Source organism: Lotus japonicus, chromosome 5, assembly GCF_012489685.1.
Source record: "Lotus japonicus ecotype B-129 chromosome 5, LjGifu_v1.2".
Classification (NCBI taxonomy): Eukaryota; Viridiplantae; Streptophyta; class Magnoliopsida; order Fabales; family Fabaceae; genus Lotus; species Lotus japonicus.
Window position 1 is genome coordinate 53,608,049 of NC_080045.1, and position 18,893 is coordinate 53,626,941.

The 18,893-nt window shown below is 38.0% G+C and overlaps 4 protein-coding genes and 1 non-coding gene across 6 annotated transcripts; 2 read left to right on the plus strand and 3 right to left on the minus strand.

The window, feature by feature from the left end:
- Positions 1-1,016: 1,016 nt before the first annotated feature.
- On the plus strand, positions 1,017-3,096 carry LOC130719786 (uncharacterized). The gene is made up of 5 exons (XM_057570396.1): positions 1,017-1,440; positions 1,956-2,043; positions 2,139-2,622; positions 2,701-2,928; positions 2,986-3,096. The coding sequence occupies exons 1-5, from the start codon at positions 1,017-1,019 to the stop codon at positions 3,094-3,096; spliced, it is 1,335 nt and encodes a 444-aa protein (XP_057426379.1).
- A 3,473-nt stretch (positions 3,097-6,569) lies between these two features.
- On the minus strand, positions 6,570-10,264 carry LOC130717126 (protein FAR1-RELATED SEQUENCE 5-like). 2 transcript variants are annotated; one of them, XR_009012247.1, is made up of 3 exons: positions 9,534-10,264; positions 7,053-9,381; positions 6,570-6,906 (listed from the first exon to the last, which is right to left on the minus strand). XR_009012247.1 is itself a non-coding variant. In XM_057567245.1 (2 exons), exons 1-2 carry the CDS (start codon positions 9,606-9,608, stop codon positions 7,393-7,395), a joined length of 2,064 nt encoding a protein of 687 aa, XP_057423228.1. In that variant the 5' UTR covers positions 9,609-10,264; the 3' UTR covers positions 6,935-7,392. The 2 variants fall into 2 exon arrangements, 1 of the variants encoding a protein (XP_057423228.1); XM_057567245.1 differs by lacking the exon at positions 6,570-6,906 and having other exon boundaries at positions 6,935-9,381.
- Positions 10,265-13,870: 3,606 nt separating this feature from the next.
- Positions 13,871-15,967, plus strand: LOC130717130 (pentatricopeptide repeat-containing protein At1g09190). The gene has a single exon (XM_057567249.1). The coding sequence runs from the start codon at positions 13,961-13,963 to the stop codon at positions 15,413-15,415; it is 1,455 nt and encodes a 484-aa protein (XP_057423232.1). The 5' UTR covers positions 13,871-13,960; the 3' UTR covers positions 15,416-15,967.
- A 134-nt stretch (positions 15,968-16,101) lies between these two features.
- On the minus strand, positions 16,102-17,406 carry LOC130717138 (uncharacterized). Its single transcript, XM_057567259.1, has 4 exons — positions 17,200-17,406; positions 17,041-17,108; positions 16,584-16,809; positions 16,102-16,458 (listed from the first exon to the last, which is right to left on the minus strand). The coding sequence occupies exons 1-4, from the start codon at positions 17,276-17,278 to the stop codon at positions 16,337-16,339; spliced, it is 495 nt and encodes a 164-aa protein (XP_057423242.1). The 5' UTR covers positions 17,279-17,406; the 3' UTR covers positions 16,102-16,336.
- Positions 17,407-17,695: 289 nt separating this feature from the next.
- On the minus strand, positions 17,696-17,768 carry TRNAA-AGC (transfer RNA alanine (anticodon AGC)). Its single transcript has one exon. It is a non-coding gene; the product is annotated as a tRNA-Ala (tRNA).
- Between the last annotated feature and the right edge of the window lie 1,125 nt (positions 17,769-18,893).

Sequence of the window (18,893 nt, forward strand, 5' to 3'; positions counted from 1 at the left end):
TAAAACAAGGGAGGATCTCGGTGTGCTTGAAGGATAACGGTGAAGACATGAAACCCAGGTTATGGCGAAGACATGAATCCCAGGATAATCTGGGTATGCTTGAAGGAGGAGCACGTTTTTTTTTTTTTGAAAATGAAGAATGAAGGAGCTGGTCGAGCGAAGTGGGCCAAGTTTTTGTAAGTATATGTATTTTTGTCATGGCCCAGATGGTTTATTTTTTTTGCCTCTTCAATCCGGGCCAAAAAAAAATTGTTCAGGTCCGTTTAAATCAAATTTGTTTTTTATTACCAAAAAAAAAACAAATTTGTTTTTATGTATTATACTGTAAATAATATCAATAAACAAAATAATTTATATTTATTTCTAAAAAATAATAAATTAAAATAATAAATATTTTTTATTTATTAATATTTGTTTTTATTAAAAAATTGATTTTTATTTATTATATTGTAATAAATAATATTTAAATATTTTTATTATGCATTTATTATTAATATTTTTTAATTATTAATATTTGTTATTATATTATTCTGTTAGAAATAATATTTATATTTGTTAATTATTTATTTATTTATTTGTAGATAATAAAAGATTATTAATGAATTATAAATATTTATTAAATATTTAAGTCTTATCTCATATGTCCCTTCTGACCTTTCTTGTACACTCATCTGTCCCTTCTCACCTGTCTTCTACCCTCATCTCCTTTGCTGAGACGCATCAGATACGCATGATGCGTGTTCAGGTAACTAAGCACGTGATGTGCTTTAACTTGAATGTGAATTAACACAGCTGTCTTCCGTTTGGTCAGGCGTAGGGTAAAGCCTACCCTGCCCCTCCGCCGCAGGCTATCTGTCAACGTGCAGAGGCTTGTCACTATGTGGTTCACTCACAGAATATAATATGTTATGTTAGAGTTAGGTACATAGTAAATATTGTAATTACTATCTTAGATATATCTATCTTAGATATATATAACCAACGGTTGGGACAGTCCTACATAGAACTTCTAAAAAATGGAAACACCAAGTAGTGAGGGAATGGGGAAATACGTTGTGTTTGTGGGTAGAGAACCGGGCATTTACAAAACTTGGGCCGAAGTACATCGCCAAGTCTATTGCTACCCTGGGAACATTCATGAAAAATACTCCACTTGTGACGCGGCTGCCAGCGCGTGGATGAAATTTTTGGCCAAGGAATCCATGAGAAAGTTTCCTCGGACAACAGCAAGGGAATTGGGACATGTTTACTGGGAGGGTGATCTACACTTTCGTCCATCTTCTTCAACCATAACTCCATCTGCAGCCTCAATGTGTCCTACATTGAGCGAGGCTGTAAAAGATGGAGTTTGTGAGCCTCTCAAAGGCTGTGGGGTTGAGAAAAAGAGGGATGGTGGAGCAATAAAGTGGCTGTGGATTACCATGTGTTGTGTTTTATTTGGTATTTTCATTGGAATTATGGCCACTCTCTATGTGGTTTCCTAAATGTCTTAAGTGTTTTATTTCTTTTGGGAGTTCTGTTGTATTAAGTCTTTCCTATGTTTAATGGACCATTGTTGGGACCCCAGTGTTGTATTTTGTATTCCAATTTATAATTTAACTTGTGTTAATGCTTTCTTCTGACCTATTCTAATTTAAATTTTAAATTTCCTCATTGTGGGGTCCTTTATTCACACATAATATAGTAATCTGAATGTAGGTAATTGCTTCTGGTTATAATCTTAGTACTTTTTAAGGAAAATCTTAGTACTATGTAACTATGTAGTTTATATACCTAGTTCACGTGTGGGGTCCCCAACCAATTTGAAAGTGACCTGACTTGACTTGTTTACATGTTACTAAACCCTAATTTCTGTTCTATTAAAGGGCTATTCACCCCAATGCCCACATTCGGTTGAAGGCTATTCACACTCTTCTCTTCTATCCTCTTTTTAACTATTTGGGATTTTTTGTAAGTTTACTTAGTGATGTCATCAACTAACCCTGGAAAGATGCCCAATGATGAACCTAGCTTCAATACTCCATTGAATGGAGGGGAAGGAAGGTTAGTTATTCTGGCTGTTGGTTGATTTATCCATCATTTATTGTCTTCCACAAATAACTTTTTCCCATTATTTCTTCTATTTTTTTAATTTTCAGCCTTGATACCTTGACTGATGAGGCTAGGGTAGAGCCTCTTCATCAAACTCAGTTGTCTAGTGATGTTAAACAACTGACCGCTACTGTCATGGATCTTGCTGGGTCTGTGAAGGCAGCTATGGTGAAGTTCCAACAAGTGGACCATCGTCTAGAGGAATTTCACCAGATCCAGACTGTTATGCATGGTAACATGGAGAGGGTAGACAAGTTTCTCAGCATGGTTGACAAACCAAACCTTGGAGAATCAACCCCAAAATGTGGTATTAAGTCTAAAGCTCCTGCTGAGTCTGCTGCTTGTAAAAAGAAAAGAAAAAATGCAAGGGCAACATCTGAGATCCTGAAAAATGATGTAATCAACATTGATTTGGACTTTGAGAAGAATGAAGGTGAAGAAAAAAATACAGACTCTGCTGGTTCCAACCCAAGCAAAGGCATTCTTACACCTTGGCTACAAAAAAGTTTCAGAAGTGCTACATCTGTAGAGGTATGTTCATTAAATTGTTACCCCTCTTTCTGCATTTTTTTTATTGTTAAGTAACTAATCAGATCTGCTAAATTGTAGGGACTTGTTGGTGCCTTTGTTAGGCAAGAAGTTGAGCAAACAAGGTCTAGGCTGTTTGTCACCCCACCCTCATCCAAAAGAGCTACTAGCTCTTCATCTACTTTTCGAAGTCCTATCACTGGCCCCCAATCAATCAATCCAATGACCCAAGCGATGCTCTACATGCGCCCTTTACCTCGTCCACTTGTTCCAAAGGTATACTACGGTTTTTGCATTGCAAATATTGCTGTTATTTTATTTTTATTTCAAACCTGATTAAGTTTAGTTCATGTTTTGTAATGTCAGAGTGCCAGGCCAAAGTTTGAAGTCCCTGAAGAGCTGGACTTGTTATTGACTGATACTCAGGTTGCTACATACTTGTTCGAAGAGGAAAGTGACCCAGAGTATGTTGAATAATTATTCCAATTTGTTATAACTGTATGTTGTATTTTGGTGATATTTTAATGTGCGGTATTTTTTGCTCAGTGAGCTTTTGCTGAGTATGGGTCGTTATGAAGCTGTGAGAAGGGACTTTGATTGCCTCATCCCTGGACAGGAAATAACTGACAAGGTTACTGGTTAATTTAAGTTTCTAATTAGCATTAATTAGTGTTTTAATTAGGGTCTGATTTGTTTATTAATCTGCAAAACAGATTATAACCTTGGTTGCTGTCAAGATCATGCGTGAACAAAGCTATCACATGGATGATACTATCTGGTGCTTTCCCCCATGTTTTGTGGTAAGATTTGAAAGAGTTCCTTATCTGCATGCTATTCTTCATATTGGTTGAAGTCTGATATGTTCCCACCCCTAAAATAGGAGGATGTTTACAAGGGCTTTTCTGTTGAGAAATTGTGTAAGGAATACTTGAGGCCATTCATGTATCCATACAACACTTTGAAATATGTAAGTTTTGTTTAAGTTTCATAAGTGAAAGAATATGTCTTAATTGCCTATCATTAATGATTGTGATGCACCTTTTAACATATTTACTTGAATTTGTAGATCTACATTCCTATCAAGACTGTTTCTGGCCATTGGTATTTGTGCATCATTTCCATTGGGGATTACACCATTTACCACTTGGATTCCCATCTTAATGTGGAGGACATACCGGTTAGATGTGCATCCATGAAAACATTGGTAATGTTTATATAATACTTCACGGAGATCTGAATACTTTTTACCTTCTAGCATCATACTTTAATTTGTTTGCTTTTATTGTATCAGTGCAACACATTGGTTGAAATGATGAGCACAGAGGACAGATATGTGGAAACTAATTTTTACCGGAAAATGGTGGATTTTCATTCTTGGAAGCTAAAGGAAGCAAGGGGCATCCTCAATACTGGTAGCAGGTAGTCCTTATTGAAATTAAACATTAAACTGCTAATTTCATAATTTTGTCAAGTTTTGTTAACTCTTTCTTGTTTTGATGTTTACTGCAGCCATGATTCAGCTGTGTGGTTGTTAAGTTGGCTTGAATTGGGTTCTGGATTTAATCCCAATCAATCTGGCTATGTAAGTAAATAGTCATCTGCATGGTTCATGACTGTTTTGTTGGATTGTGAGCATTAATTTCTGTTTTTTTTCTTATGCTAGCCAAATGAAAGGGCTGTTCGCATGAACACTGCCACAACTCTGTTATGTGGTGAGCACAATGACACTCGGAGGAGCTTGGAGGAGAAGGCCAATGTCTTCTGGAATGCATGTCACACTGTTGATGTTGAAGGGGTAGCTGCGACCTTGTGAAGTCTGTGGTTGAAGGGCAAGTGTATTTTTTTGTTGGCTGCATTTTTAACACTAGCAGCAGTAGGATTTAATAGGCAGCAATAGGATTTAATAGTTGGCTGGCTTATTTTGTTGTGCATATATATGTGTTGCACAGATTTTGGGCATGTAATATACTCTAACTTTACAACAATGATGGTTTGGATTTGGTGGTGGCAACACAATGCATTGAATTTCCTATGATAGGCAATGCAAGGTTTTGTCACCTGATGGGTGGATCCTGAACTAACCCCCTCCCCCCCACTATGGACTATTTGTTCAGTTACTTGAGAATGAATTCCTTGATTTGGTTGAATGTTTGCATTTAGTTGAAATAAATTCCATGATATGGATGAATGTTTGCATTTTGTTTTAATTTTAATGTTTGCATTTTAACTGTAATTTTAATGTTTGCATTGTAACTGTAATTTTAATGCTTGCATATTAACTGATATCAATTCCCCATTCCCCTCCCTTATTGAACAAAAAATGACTCCCCTCCCCTATTAGACGGTCAGTCAATGCTATTAATTCACCCATTAATGATTCTTGGTGAATGGAATCTTGTCATATCTCCCCCCCCCCTTTATGATTCTTGGTCAAGGAATCTTGTCATATCTACTTTTTACTGTTTTCTAGTGTGGTCAAAACAGTTTTTTTTGCATGTTTGTGTTCCCAACACCATCATTCCCTAAGTCCTCACCCACCGCCCCCTCCCCCCCATAAGGTCGTTCATCTATTAAAGCCACAGTCACCATTGCCTATCTATAAAGTCACCTCATCCTTTCTTTCTTCTCTCCAATTATTTCCTCATTCTCTTCTCTCAATTGTCTATCAATGGCCAGCTCTAGCCAATTCCCACCCCCAAACGAAACTGAGGTTATTGACATCTCATCTGATTCTGATGCTGATGTTTATTATGAAAGTGATTCTGATGGTACCGATGACTACCCTTATGGATGGATTCGAAGCAATGATCCAAGGTTTGTAGGGAAGGAGGTTAGGGAAGGTGAAATTCCATTTGGTCCAGGCTTTGTTAAACCCATTACAAAGTCTCAAGCTGTAAAAGGTCAAGCATTGGTAAGCATATTTTCTTACAACCATGGTTTCATCACTTCATTCATGAATTTCCACCCCTATTATCTTGTTAAAATCTTGTTAAATTTTTTCTTAAATCATGCTATTTTCATCACTTCATGTAGGCGGTCCCTGCATGGTTTGCAGAAAGGTGGCTTGATAGGAAATATGAGAAGATCATTTTTGTATATGAGTATGTGAAGCTTTATACTGTCAAAGTGTCGTGGCACTATGCCACTGGAAACCAGTGTTCATTTGCTAAGGGTTGGTATCAATTCAAGGTGGAGAATCATGTTGGGCCTGGAGACCATATATATTGCATGCCAACAGTTTTTGAAGATGTTTTTGCTATCTCGATCTCGCGCGCAGCTGACCGCCTTGTGTGAAGGATTCAGTATAATGCTATGCCTGTGTGTGCCCGTGTGAACAAAATAATTTCTACTTCTGTCCTTTGTTGTCATCCCCTTTGTCCCTCTTCCATTTTGTAGCCAATTATGGCCATTACTATTTCAATGAAGTTCACTTTGTGTTGGGCATATATTTTTCCATTACAACTTAACATAACACAATAAAACTAGGTAGTGAGGGTATCGAAAATTTAGTGAGTAAGTAAGTAACTAAAAAATTGGTCCAAACTATTTAAATTTGGGATAATTATTAGTATTAGAAAAAAAGGAAAAAAGGATCCAAAAGAGATTTTTTTTGTAATTTCTTTTTGAATTGGCGGTGAAGACAGTGGGTGAAGTAAAAAATGAACCTAATTCAAGAAATTCAAGGGATTGCAAGTTGGCAACCAAATAAAGTAGTTATTGGTTTTTATTTTGGTATTATTCTGTATTAACTAGTATTAAATAGTATTAATTGGTTCTTATTCAACCTCTGTAATAACTAGTATTAATTTAATTCAACCTCTTCTTCACTTCACCCTCAAGGGATTTCTAATAGGTTTTAATCCCTTTAATCTCATCCAAACCACACCCCTCACATAAAAAATATTTCCTATCACTAGAAACTCAAGGAATAACCGTGGTTTGAAACCACACTCCTCACATAAAAATGTTTGAAAACCATTTCCAAACCCCACAAATTACTAGTGAAATACACATCTCACATATTACAAGTGAAATACACAATTTAGTACATACCATGTCAAATGTAACAAGCATATTGTACCAGGAATTTTAAAAACAGACCATTTAAAGTACTGATAGTTCAAATAAAACATTACAAATCCACACCAATTTATGAAAAAGAACATTACAAATCCACGAATAACATTACTGAAACAACCGTGCTACTCAGAGCACCCAACATCCACCGACGAGGTTCCCCTTCCAAGATAGATAGTGTGTGATTCCCTTCCAATAGTGCAGCCCCACCTGTGAGATGACAAAAAACATAGGCAAATTAGAAGTCAGTGGTAACAGTGGTAGAAAGCAAAATAGTGACCGTATATGTAATTTTACAATTCTATGCATATATTGCATACTCAATGCCTAACAGAACCATGTACATAAATACTCACTTCACTGTGTGGCCCGTAGGCATGTTTTCCGATTATGGCCTGCTCCGCCACAAAGACCACAGTGGGAAGTACGCCTCCCCGGTCCACTACCTCTAGAAGCACCACCAATGCGCCTTTTGATGGGTTTGAGTGGGTCACGCAAGTATTGTTCAGCATCGTTGGCCACCATATTCACAGTTTGTTTCACTCCATCACCTTTCTCCAATTTCTCCAACTTCCTTGCTTGCTTTAGAACCAGTTCATTTGTGTCCCGGAATGTTTCCGGTGCTCTACATGCTGCTTTAGACATTCGCCTGCAGTTTTCCCTCAATACTGTAAATCTACACATATCCATGGGGTCTCATGCACCCAATTGTTCCCCACGCAGCTCAAGCCCATCTTTTGCATACTTGCTCCATCTCCCCATAATTAATGATGAGGGAATTCCAGGCAGGTCTAGATATCTACAAACAGCAAGAATATGATCGCATGGAATGCCATATGATTCCATCCTCATACAAGAGCATTTGAACTCACTGGTTGTTTTGCACAGAGTCACATTCCATTTCCTACTAGACAAAGAAAACCTTGAAACAAAGTAAATGATGCAAGTTGAAGTCTCCTTGAAAAGACTAACCTTTAGCATCAAACACCGGTGAAGACCCTTAGAGACAAGCCTAAAAATGTTGTTCGTGTAATGGTTGGAAGCTGATTTTTCAAGCCTCTTCAATTGTGTTTGCGGCACATGGTCACCGTGCATTGATGCAAAATCTGCTTCAAGTTCCCTTTGTCGCTGATAACTCATATATCGAAAGAAGTTGTGCATAAAATCTGTCAAATTGTTCCATGAGTCTACAAACTTCCCAACTTGGGCATGTAATCCCTCAACCCGAGAGGTTGTACGAAAGCCCACAAAGAATTCACCCCGCATATATGCAGCAGCCCACATCATCCTCCGCTCATACAAATCATGAACCCAAACATTGTCTTCACACCCACATTCAATAACCATTTGAGCCCATCTGTCCTCAAACTCCACAATTTCAAGATCCCATAGCATGCATCTTGAAAACATTTGAACAAACTTTGGTTCTGCAACATTGCTAACTGCATTCCGAAGAAGATGCCAAGCACATAACCTGTGATGCGCATTTGGAAACACACTTTTAATCGCATTTTTCATTGCTGGATCTCCATCTGTGATCACTGATACCGGTTCTTTCCCCCGCATTGCATCTAACAAATTCTGAAGCAACCAAACATATGTCTCCTCTTTCTCATTAGAAACTAAAGCTGCAGCAAAGATAATTGTCTGATTGTGATGATTAGCTCCAGAGAAAATCACAAGTGGCCGCTTGTACTTGTTTTTCTTGTATGTGGCATCAAATGCCAACACATCCCCAAACAACAAATAGTTGTCCCGGCTGATTCCATCACTCCAAAACAACTTGTCCAACCTTCCTTCCTCATTAAAGGTGTGTTTCCACATCAAGTCAGGATCCTTTTCCTTCAAATTACGTAAGAAACCGAGCACACCTCTAGCATCACATACTTCCACCTTCTTCTTTTTAAATTTTTCATTGTACATTTGTCTAGGTCCAAATGGAACATTTTGATATCCACCCATCTGGTTGGCAAACACACCATAAGCCTGTGGAGTTGTAATGCCTGACTTCCTAAAGCAATTCAATTGAGTAATGTCGGCCTCATTCATTCTCCTATGAGTAGGTGCCAATCCAATCAAATTTTCTTCAACAAGTACATGATTATGATCATCACAAACAGATCTAACATGCCAACGCTTGTTATCCTTATGAACATGGACCTGACAATAAGCCTTACACTCACATCTTGTGGCCTTTTTCGGAAAACGCTTTCTCTTTTCACCAGCATGAGCATCAACCTCTGGCTCAGCTTTCTCTATCCTTTTACCCTCCCTGAAGCAAACAAATCTCTGTTGGATTACATCTCCGTGATTGTTTTTTAGAACCTTAGCCTTCCTCGCAGCAAATCCATGCATCCGAGCATACCAACTGTAGAACAAGTAAGCAACCTCACGATCCGGAAAGTGATAGGTGACTATGTTATTGACAGATAGTTCTTTGAAATTTACCATCCCCAAATCTTCTAAACCATTGATAGCAATCTCAGTTGGCGGCTCCACATCAACATTTTGTTCTTCAACCCCATTTTCAGACTCTTTTTCATCTTCTTCATCATAGTCAGTCCCTTGCTCTTCTCCTTCTTCTCCACTTTCCTGAACGTCATCAGTCCCTTGTTCCTCATCAACAAAGACATGTACATCACCTTCCCCTCCTTCAACCATTACTCCAACAACATGCTGAGGACCCTGGCGCAGTAAAATTAAATAAATTTCCCCAAATCAAACAACCCATATACTAAGAAAACAAGATGCTATAATTTAATTTAAAATCACACAACACTTCTCAAGGAATGAAACACTTTGCCACTGGAAACCATATTATGCAATTTAGCTGTTACCTGAAGCGCAGAGGAACCAAGTGCTGCATCATCTATCAGAGTGTTCGACCTAGACTCCTGGGTATGGGAAGACATGTTCAACAGCCACCGAACCCACCCGTTCCCACTAGCGAACCCGTTCCCACCGCCTAACCAACCCGTTCCACACTACTGCATAGGAAACCCAGATCGAACACATTCATTAGAAGGTGAAAGCAATAAAACCTCTACAACATCATTCACAGAAGGAAGATGCAGTAATGAGAAGGTAAAAGCGACAACGAACCTGTTGATGAGGAAGAAAGAAGAAAGCTGCCGAGAAGGGAGGCGTCAGATCTGGATAGGATTTGAAGATGAGAATCAAACCTCATGAACCCTAGCCGTCCTGGAGTTGGGGTGAATGAATCGGGGTGAATCGGGATATGAATTTGGGTTATTTTCAGTTAGAAAGGAGGGGAAAATTTATTGTAGTTTGTGTTAGTTTGTTTAAGTTGTATGTATTAATTACATGACCCAATTAGTAGTTTGTTTAAGTTGTATTAATTATGTTCCAAATTTTTTTTTTTACTGATACAATTACCTAACTCAGTTAGTGCAAATCAACATTAAGAAAATTACTAACTATATAACAAATTATATATAATATATTAAGTATTTTATTTTTTAAAAATTTAAAAATACCTGCTGGACCTGCACTAGCAGGTCAAAAGCAGGTGGTGTAACCATGGACCACAAAAAAGTGGCCCATAGTAAACGGCTCCACTTTTTTGGGTCATGTAGACTATGTAGCTAATAATATGTACTTGCACTCCTTAGCTATTTTTCACCTATTTGTCATAGTATTTTAACTATTTTTGCCCCATTTCCTTTGGCTTTTACTTTCTTCAAAACATTCCCACCTTTTTTTATGGCTTTACATTCATCCTGATCTAGTTAGGATTTACAATGAGCTCTTCAAGCTTATCGGATCTATTCACTCAAACTTTGTGGTGTCCACTAGGGTGGACCACTTTTTTTTTGGTCCACCGGTGCACCATGACTAACTACAATTAGATCTGAGAATCTTGAAATATTATTTTATTAGATGGTCAGGATTTGTTGGATTGAAAAAGGGCAAAAACATAAATTGACAAACAACCCCTCCTCTCTTACTGGTTCTTCTTCTCCCAGCTCTGTCACATCCTTCTCCTAGCTTCGACGTTTCTTGCTCCATCGCCGGCCGTATCACTACTACCTTCAACCTCACCGGCGTTTCCTTCTCCAGCATCCTCTACCTTCCCACCTTCACCTCCATACCCTCTTTAATTTGCAACACTTCCGTCTTCCTTTTACAAAACCCAGAAATATGAACCAGAGAAGAAAAAATCAACTTTCTTGGTTGAAAAAACAAAGGCAAGACATTTAACAAGAAAGACAAAACTCAAAAACCCAGAAACAACAACAAGGGAGAAGAAAGATTGAACCTTTTTTAGTTAAAACCCACAAAAAATATAGACATGACATGCATTGATCTGTGCTAGCAAAGAGAAGATGGAAGAAGAAAAAGAATCAGAAGAAAGGATGGAAGACAGATCTGTGTGATCTTTTGATTTTTGGCACTTTTGATTTTGACTTTTAAAGAGAAGAGGGTGATATATCTGTGCTAGCTTTTGATTTTCTGGGTCTCATTTTTGAGTTTTCTCCCAACTACAGCCATGGTGGTTTTGATGGAACACAAGTGGGAAAAGAGGAAGGATGGGAGAGCAACGCTGCAGCGGAGGAAGAGGGAGAAGCTTGTCATAGTCAAACACTTTACTTGACTTACCATAAAGTAAAGTTTTCATGGTTTAACATGAAAGCAACAATCAATTTGTGGGATAAAGTCTGATGAAGAAGGGTCTGTGTTTGAACAAAAAAAAAAAGGCCTGAGGGTGAAGAAAGTGGGAGGAAGAGGGAGAAAAAGGGATAAAGTCTGTAGTACCCTTGATGCAAAGTCGAATATATCCATGGTGCACCGGTGGACCAAAAATAAAATGGTCCACCCTAGTGGGCACCAACTTTTGTTATATAATGATTAGTTCTTAGAGCATCTCCAATGCATAGTTGTTAGTTGGGTTGCTTAAAAACTATTTCGGTGGGTCCAGACTGACATATAAGATTTAAGCAACCCAAGCAGAATTCGCTCCAACCACGGTTGCTTAGTTTACTTTTAGTTGAGTCTCATTATACCTCTTGTATTTATATTATTTCAAAGTAATGACACTATACAAGTACATAAATGAAAGAGAAAATATGATTTTTTAGTCAAAAAGTAAAGAGAGAGAAAATAAGCAATCGTTGCTTAAATAATCAACTGTTGCTTAAATTTAAGCAACTCAACTGTCACGTCATGTTGCTCCAATGGTGCTCTAAAATAAGCAACGTTGCTTAAGTTGCCAACTGGATTTAAGCAACCCCAATTAAAAATGTTCTTAGTTCTTGGTTACAGAAATATTGGAACCAGCTGCTTTTAGTGGCTTTTATACATCAAGCCATATCTCCCATAACAGAACTTTTAATGCAACAAATCTTCCCTCATCATAAGTTCAAGCAACGGTAGATAATAAGTGAATTCTTCTGCGCATATATGCAGGGCTGATTGACAGTATCAACAGAAGCAAAAATTCAAACATGTCCAGACCAGTCATCCAAATTAATGTCAAATGATACTGGCTTTTCAGATGTCAGTTCTTAGTAATAAGAAATTTACAGTAGTCAGTAGTCACCCATTTCTTTGATGAACAAATCTGTTGCTGCTTCATATTATTGATTGTTATTGGCCAAATCTTTCTCTATGATTTATGCTAATTAATTAAACCCATCAATTAACTTTCAGTACGACAATAAATAAGAACTATGCCATCAGTTATTTTGTCACACTGCCATCATTTAACTCACCCCAGAAGTAGTTTATATTTAAGGAAAAAAGAATATTGATTTTAGTTGTAATATTCAAGAAAATTCAAAATTATCTGAAATTTAAAAGGATTGCAATCTGATATCATGAGAATGATGGCATTAGCATGACATAAATTTCCTTGATTTTAAATTTACTGGTCCCAAAAAATTCAAAATTTGGATCATGAGATGCAGACTTCAGACTTAAGATTGGCCATTCAACTCTGAGATTTTCTGGACCACTATAAAACCAACTAATAAAGTCCCAGATAGTGAGTGATAAAAAAATGAATGTAGAGGATTCAAATTCATGGTTTGATGTAGCTCATACCACAGATATCAAATTGCCAATTAGGAGAACATCTATGGAATGGGCCACGGACAATAACAGTGCCTCGTACTATCAAGCAAGGATTTAAAATTGCAGCTGCAGCAACGGTCATGATTGAGTTACCGGTTGCGTTGCGGCCATTTGCACTGCGGTCATTCATATTGAAGTTAAAATTAGAGTTGCCTTGCGGCTTAATAAAACTCTAAAACCTCAACCTCGCAACTGAAATCACCATCACGAACCTTGACTTAAAACCATTTTATGAAGCAACTAATTGGAACAAATTAGTTTACTAATGCTTCATAATTTGTATTTTGGACTTTGGTGTTGAAAAAAATACTTATTTTGTCATGCATGTACAATAATAAGTACAATTGATAATGCTTTCAGAGTTTCGGTGAGTTTCACCTTTTGGTGCTTAATACAATCCTATTATATGCTTACTAATAACTATACTCAATGTGATGTGATGGAGATTCAAGCCACTCCAAACCTTTGAATTAACCTCTATTAGTGCGGATCTAGTTTGCTTGCACCAAAAATCACCAACAAGAAGAAACTTAACAGATGAATGAGGGAGATATGGAGGCATCACACTCAAGAATAATTCAAATTTGAATATTATGTAAAGATATGTTAAAATATACATGGAAGCATCTTATATAGGGAGAAACATGATAAGTACGTGTCCCCTAATGCAAGAAATCTGGATCTCTCCAGCCAAGACCTCTCCCCAACTCCTTGCAGCAGTTTTTCAACCATTGATTTCTAAAACTATGGCTGAGATTTATCAATGAAAAAGAAAATGGTTAGTTTAAATTTTAAAATATCAAATGTGTTGCTTTATAGATGATGCAGCAAATGGAGATGATCTCAACTAGCTAGACTCAACTTGACCCAAAATGCTACAATTCCTAATTCGACCATTTACAAGTCCATATCATAATCGACCGTAATACAAGCCCTAAACCGAAATCTTAATGAGCCAGAATACAAGCCTTAAATCCAAACTCAAACCCTATGTAGGTCTAATATAAAATGCCCAAACTTAAAATAAAAGATAATATTAAAAATAGGAAATTACTAATACTAGCCGCTACTAGTAGTAAACCTCACCGTGCAGCGCGGTAAAAACACTAGTAAATGAAACAAAAGTGTTGTGCAATTGCAACACAATGTGAACCTGCACTAAACTCACCCAATGAGCAAAGGGTTGCAGCAGATAGAGCGCAGGATCCTGAGTCTCCTTCACGGTGCCAAAACCCGCACTCAACTCACCCAAATCCACGCCCATTTCCTCCGCCATGGCCTCCACCACTCCAACCAAATCCTCGCCCACTTCATCTCCGTCTGCGCCTCCCTCCACCGTGTCCCTTACGCCACTCGCGTCTTCAACCACTCCCCCAACCCCAACATCATCCTCTTTAATTCCATCATCAAAGCCTGCTCCTTATCCCCACCCTTCCAACAATGCTTCCACCTCTTCTCCTTAATGCGCAATGCCCGCGCCATTTCCCCTGATTACTTCACCTTCCCCTCTCTGCTCAAAGCCGCTTCCAACCTCCGTGACTTTCAGCTGGGCCAGTCGCTTCACGCCCAAGTCACCACGCTTGGGTTCGCGCGCCATGGTCCTGTTCGTGTGGGGGTAGTTGAGCTTTATGCGAATTGTGAGAGAATGGGGGACGCGGGCAAGGTGTTCGATGAAATGCGTGAGAGAGATGTAATTGTTTGGAACCTGATGATTCAAGGTTATTGTAAGGTGGGGGAGTTGGAAACGGGTTTGGAGCTTTTTAGGCGGATGGGCGATCGCAGTGTTGTGTCGTGGAATCTTATGATTTCTTGCCTGGCGAAGGGTAAGAAGGAGGAGGAAGCTCTTGTGCTTTTTCGCGAGATGTTGGAGAAGGGTTTTGAACCTGATGATGCGACCTTGGTGACTGTGCTTCCTGTTTGTGCTCGCCTGGGAGCTGCGGATGTTGGGGAGTGGATCCATTCGTACGCAAACGACAAGGGATTCCTTAGAGACATTGTTTCTGTTGGGAATTCACTTGTGGATTTCTATTGTAAATGTGGGAACCCTCAAGCTGGGTTGAGCGTTTTCAATGAGATGCCGATGAGAAATGTTGTATCTTGGAACGCGATGATATCGGGTATGGCGTATAATGGAATGGGTGAAGTCGGAGTTGGCTTGTTTGAGGACATGGTGCGTGGAGTGACCCCTAATGACTCCACTTTCGTTGGGGTTCTGGCTTGTTGTGCTCACGCGGGTCTTGTTGATAGAGGGCGTGAGCTCTTCGATTCAATGGCTGTGAAGTTTCAGCTTTTGCCAAAACTGGAGCATTATGGTTGTGTTGTTGACCTGCTTGGGCGTTGTGGCCATGTCAGGGAAGCTCTTGACTTGATTCGAAGCATGCCTATGGAGCCAACTGCTGCCTTGTGGGGTGCCTTGCTCAGTGCTTGTCGGACTCATGGTGACAGGGAAATTGCTGAAATTGCAGCTAAAGAGCTCGTTAATGTTGAACCCTGGAATTCTGGACACCATGTGCTGCTGTCCAACATTTATGCAGAAGAAATGAGATGGGATGAAGTTGAGAAAGTTAGAGTGTTGATGCGCGAAGGCCACATCAAGAAAGTTCCAGGGCAGAGTGCAACAACATAGCCTATGTTTAGATACTCGTTTGCACCAGTGCAAACTCTTCTTATGAATTGGGATGAAAGTCCGATGTTGCACTCAACTCACATAATCGCGAGAAATAAATTCATCATTTGGTCCATGCAAACTAGAGGATTTTCCTGTTCTTTTGTAATGCATGAAGTTAAGTTAAACAAGTTGTAGTGTCATGAAGATTAGAGGATGGCAGCACCTATCTGATTTGTGACATGACAAATGAATACCAGTAAACCGTTTCCAGACAATTCCAACATTTCATGGTATTGAATTAGAAAGGAGTCTGAATATGTCAAACTTAAAGAAATGTAGTGATTGGTCCACAAGCGCACTGGATACTTTATCTTCCAGCAATATTTACTTGCATATTGATTCACAGATTTTAGTGCTTTTTAGATTTTAGATGAAGAAAAGTCCATGTAGTTTTAAGTGTGCCTTTTTGTTCTTGTATATTATTCTAAAGGAGTATGAAATACATTTTAGCTACTTATTTTCTGTCTCTGCCTATTTATTTACTGTCTAATGGCAATTTTTTGGGTGCCATTACGTTGCACATTTATATCTTTTGTTTGTTTTCCCTTTTGGTGGAAGTTTATGTATTACTAATGTTTCATAAGCAACTCATTTCAACCTTCACCCAAAGTGAGAAGAGAATAAAAGAGAAAAAAGGTGTAAAATTGGAATGAAATCGGAAGTGAGTATAAATATATCAAATTTCTATATATTTGGTCCTCATACATAAATGTTTTTCTCTTCATTTAAAATTGTGCGGTACCACACAAGTATATTAAGAGTTAAGATTAAGGCAATTACAAGCAAGTAGGAAGAAGGAACCTATCACTATCCGGTACTAAATTGTAAGCAAGTCCAATGAATATCTGTTTCTTACTGCTACTCTGCTAGTACATCACTTCAGATCAAATAAACCGCTGCAGTTGCTGCTACCAGGATGAAGAGGTAGGATCTAATCCAAATTGGTAACCTGTGACTATTGCTTGTCTCTCCTCCAATGTAGTCTCCCAAATTGAAGCTCCCTACACAAAACACACATTTGTTCATGCAGGAAAAAAATATCAGAAAAGAGAAAGAAAACAGAGAAAAGTCAGTTAAAGCTGATTAAATTCTACATGGAAAATAACTAATAGAGTAGTATCCTGACCTCTTTGTCTAGCGTAGCTGCAGCCACCATTGAGTGCATATCTCATTTGTTGCACAGTGGCTTTGTTGTAGAATATGAAATTGGACAGCATGTTATCAATGCAATTCAACACTTGCTGTGTTTCAACCAGACATGGTCCACTGCAGAACAAATCTGTAGCCTCAGGTGGTACTTCAATATTCCCAGATGGGTTCAATCTATATGCTTCATCACACCCAGCATAAATCTGTGCAAGATTCAAGAACAGCCAAAAGAAATGGGAAAAGAACATGTTAGAGAGCAAGAATGTTAAATGTTAACATTAAGCCACATGCTTCCAATAAATGCCATCAAATACAGGCTATCATGCAACTTCTTTTGCCTCAGAATCAATTCTGAAGCCAAGAAGCTACATTCTACTTAGAATTGATTCTGACTTGAGAACCAAATGTAGAAAGAATTCCAAGCAAGCACTTACGAGCTTATTGTCAAAGCACGATAAGGCCTTTACTATGTCTTCGCCTGGCAGCTCCTCCAACGCAACCCCTATTTATTTTTTACATATACACACATATTAGGCTGTGATGCGTAGAATAAATGGTTAGAAGCAATTTTATTGAAGCCATAGAACAATAACCTGAGTAGAAGCAAAACATCGCTATGGAAAGTAAAGTAAGGATGATAAATTTTCCCTTTAGCATGAGTGAAAATGCCATGACTATACACGTTGGGAGACAGAACTCAATGCATGGGGCTTAATATGAATGTCATAGTGTGATGTCTTTGGTGTTTGATCACTCAATTTTTTTGTCTCTTATGATGAAGACAAGTTGAGCAAAGTGGTAACTGGAGGTGAAAATAGTAGGCCACCTCACGCAAAAGTGTATTAGAAGAAAGTGAGAATGAGAGGTTGGTTATAACAAATAACACCAGTTTTTGGTCACCAACTCGAGCTTCCAATCTATCTAACTAGTTTTGGGTATGTTCTTCATGTACGAAATCATATTGTAGAACGAACTTTCCACATATTCGTCAGCTACTGACCAGTTATATTCGTCACGGGGTTGAATTCCTAAAATAAGGTTCTGTCACTGATCCAAAATGATGCAAAAAATGAAGAAAAATGGAAAAAGTGGAGATGCGGGGTATCGATCCCCGTACCTCTCGCATGCTAAGCGAGCGCTCTACCATCTGAGCTACATCCCCATGTTGTTTTATTTTACGCAAGTTTCTTATTTGTACTAAATACCATATTTTAAAAGCAAAATAAAACAGTATAACATGAAACAGGATTATAATTAGTGGTCTACGAGTAAACAAACTGTCTCATTCACATGTGCGTTTTTTTTTAAATTAAAGTTTTCAACATGTAATGAAGTGACATCCATGCGGAGGAAAAATCTACACTCTTGCAGTATTTACTTGAAAAATTTACACATCCTCTATTGAAATAATTACACACATTTCATGACTAATTAGTTTTTCTATTTTAAATTTTTATTGGTAGCAAATTGAATATGTTTGGAGGCAATTAGAAGCAAATTTTCTATCTTAAAATGAGTATCATTTCATTTTTTAACAAAAATTAAATTAGATTAAATTTACATTTGGATACCCAGTAAAAAAACTATGATGGGTCGATATCACGGTGGACGGAAGCAATATCACTTCATATTTTGAGCTATCCACTATGATTTTCAATCATATATCCTAAGATACACTAAGACATTAAGTCAAGCCAAACAACACTCATGAATCATAGAGTAATAAAATCAAACTCAAACAAATAGTGAAATAGCAATACTTCTTAGCATCACAAATACTCAATTACGATACAATCTCGTAATCTCGTGTACTCTAATAAACGTTAACATTTAATAACAGAAAAAAATAAAAAACACACATCACCAAAACACGAGACACATCCAAATAAAACTTCATCATCTAAGTCCAACTGTGGAAGGTGGTGACGGAGGTTCTAAAGAAAGAAGGAATAGGAGATTAGGCAGATGGAAGAGGTGGGTACTAGTGGTGGTCCAGTAAAGATGAAAAAGAAAAATAAAAGAGGAAAATCTGAACTAGAGTAAAGAAAGCTCTCACACAAGAGAACATAAAACTATATGAAAGAATAGAGAAGCTCCAATGGAAAAGAAAAGCTCCCCACCCGACCCCATTGGGAGGGAGGGAGGTTGCAATGAAATGTGCAACGCTCTGGAGAAGCTCTGCTAGGGATTTAGAAATGTTAGATTTATCATTTCATCCAAATCACAAGATGGATACAAGCCCTAAAATGTGAGTCAAATTCTTCCATTAACATGAAACAAAATAGAA

Coding starts and splice junctions, on each gene's coding strand:
- LOC130717138 (XM_057567259.1), bottom strand. CDS start 17,278: ATGGCATTTTCACTCATGCTAAAGGGAAAATTTATCATCCTTACTTTA. Junction 16,810..17,040: donor CGTGCTTTGACAATAAGCTC/GTAAGTGCTTGC, acceptor AATCTTGCACAG/ATTTATGCTGGGTGTGATGA. Junction 16,459..16,583: donor CAGCTACGCTAGACAAAGAG/GTCAGGATACTA, acceptor TGTTTTGTGTAG/GGAGCTTCAATTTGGGAGAC.
- LOC130717126 (XM_057567245.1), bottom strand. CDS start 9,608: ATGTCTTCCCATACCCAGGAGTCTAGGTCGAACACTCTGATAGATGAT. Junction 9,382..9,533: donor TTGGTTCCTCTGCGCTTCAG/GTAACAGCTAAA, acceptor TTACTGCGCCAG/GGTCCTCAGCATGTTGTTGG.
- LOC130717130 (XM_057567249.1), top strand. CDS start 13,961: ATGAGCAAAGGGTTGCAGCAGATAGAGCGCAGGATCCTGAGTCTCCTT.
- LOC130719786 (XM_057570396.1), top strand. CDS start 1,017: ATGGAAACACCAAGTAGTGAGGGAATGGGGAAATACGTTGTGTTTGTG. Junction 2,044..2,138: donor TTGAATGGAGGGGAAGGAAG/GTTAGTTATTCT, acceptor TTTAATTTTCAG/CCTTGATACCTTGACTGATG. Junction 2,929..2,985: donor TTTGCATTGCAAATATTGCT/GTTATTTTATTT, acceptor TTGTAATGTCAG/AGTGCCAGGCCAAAGTTTGA.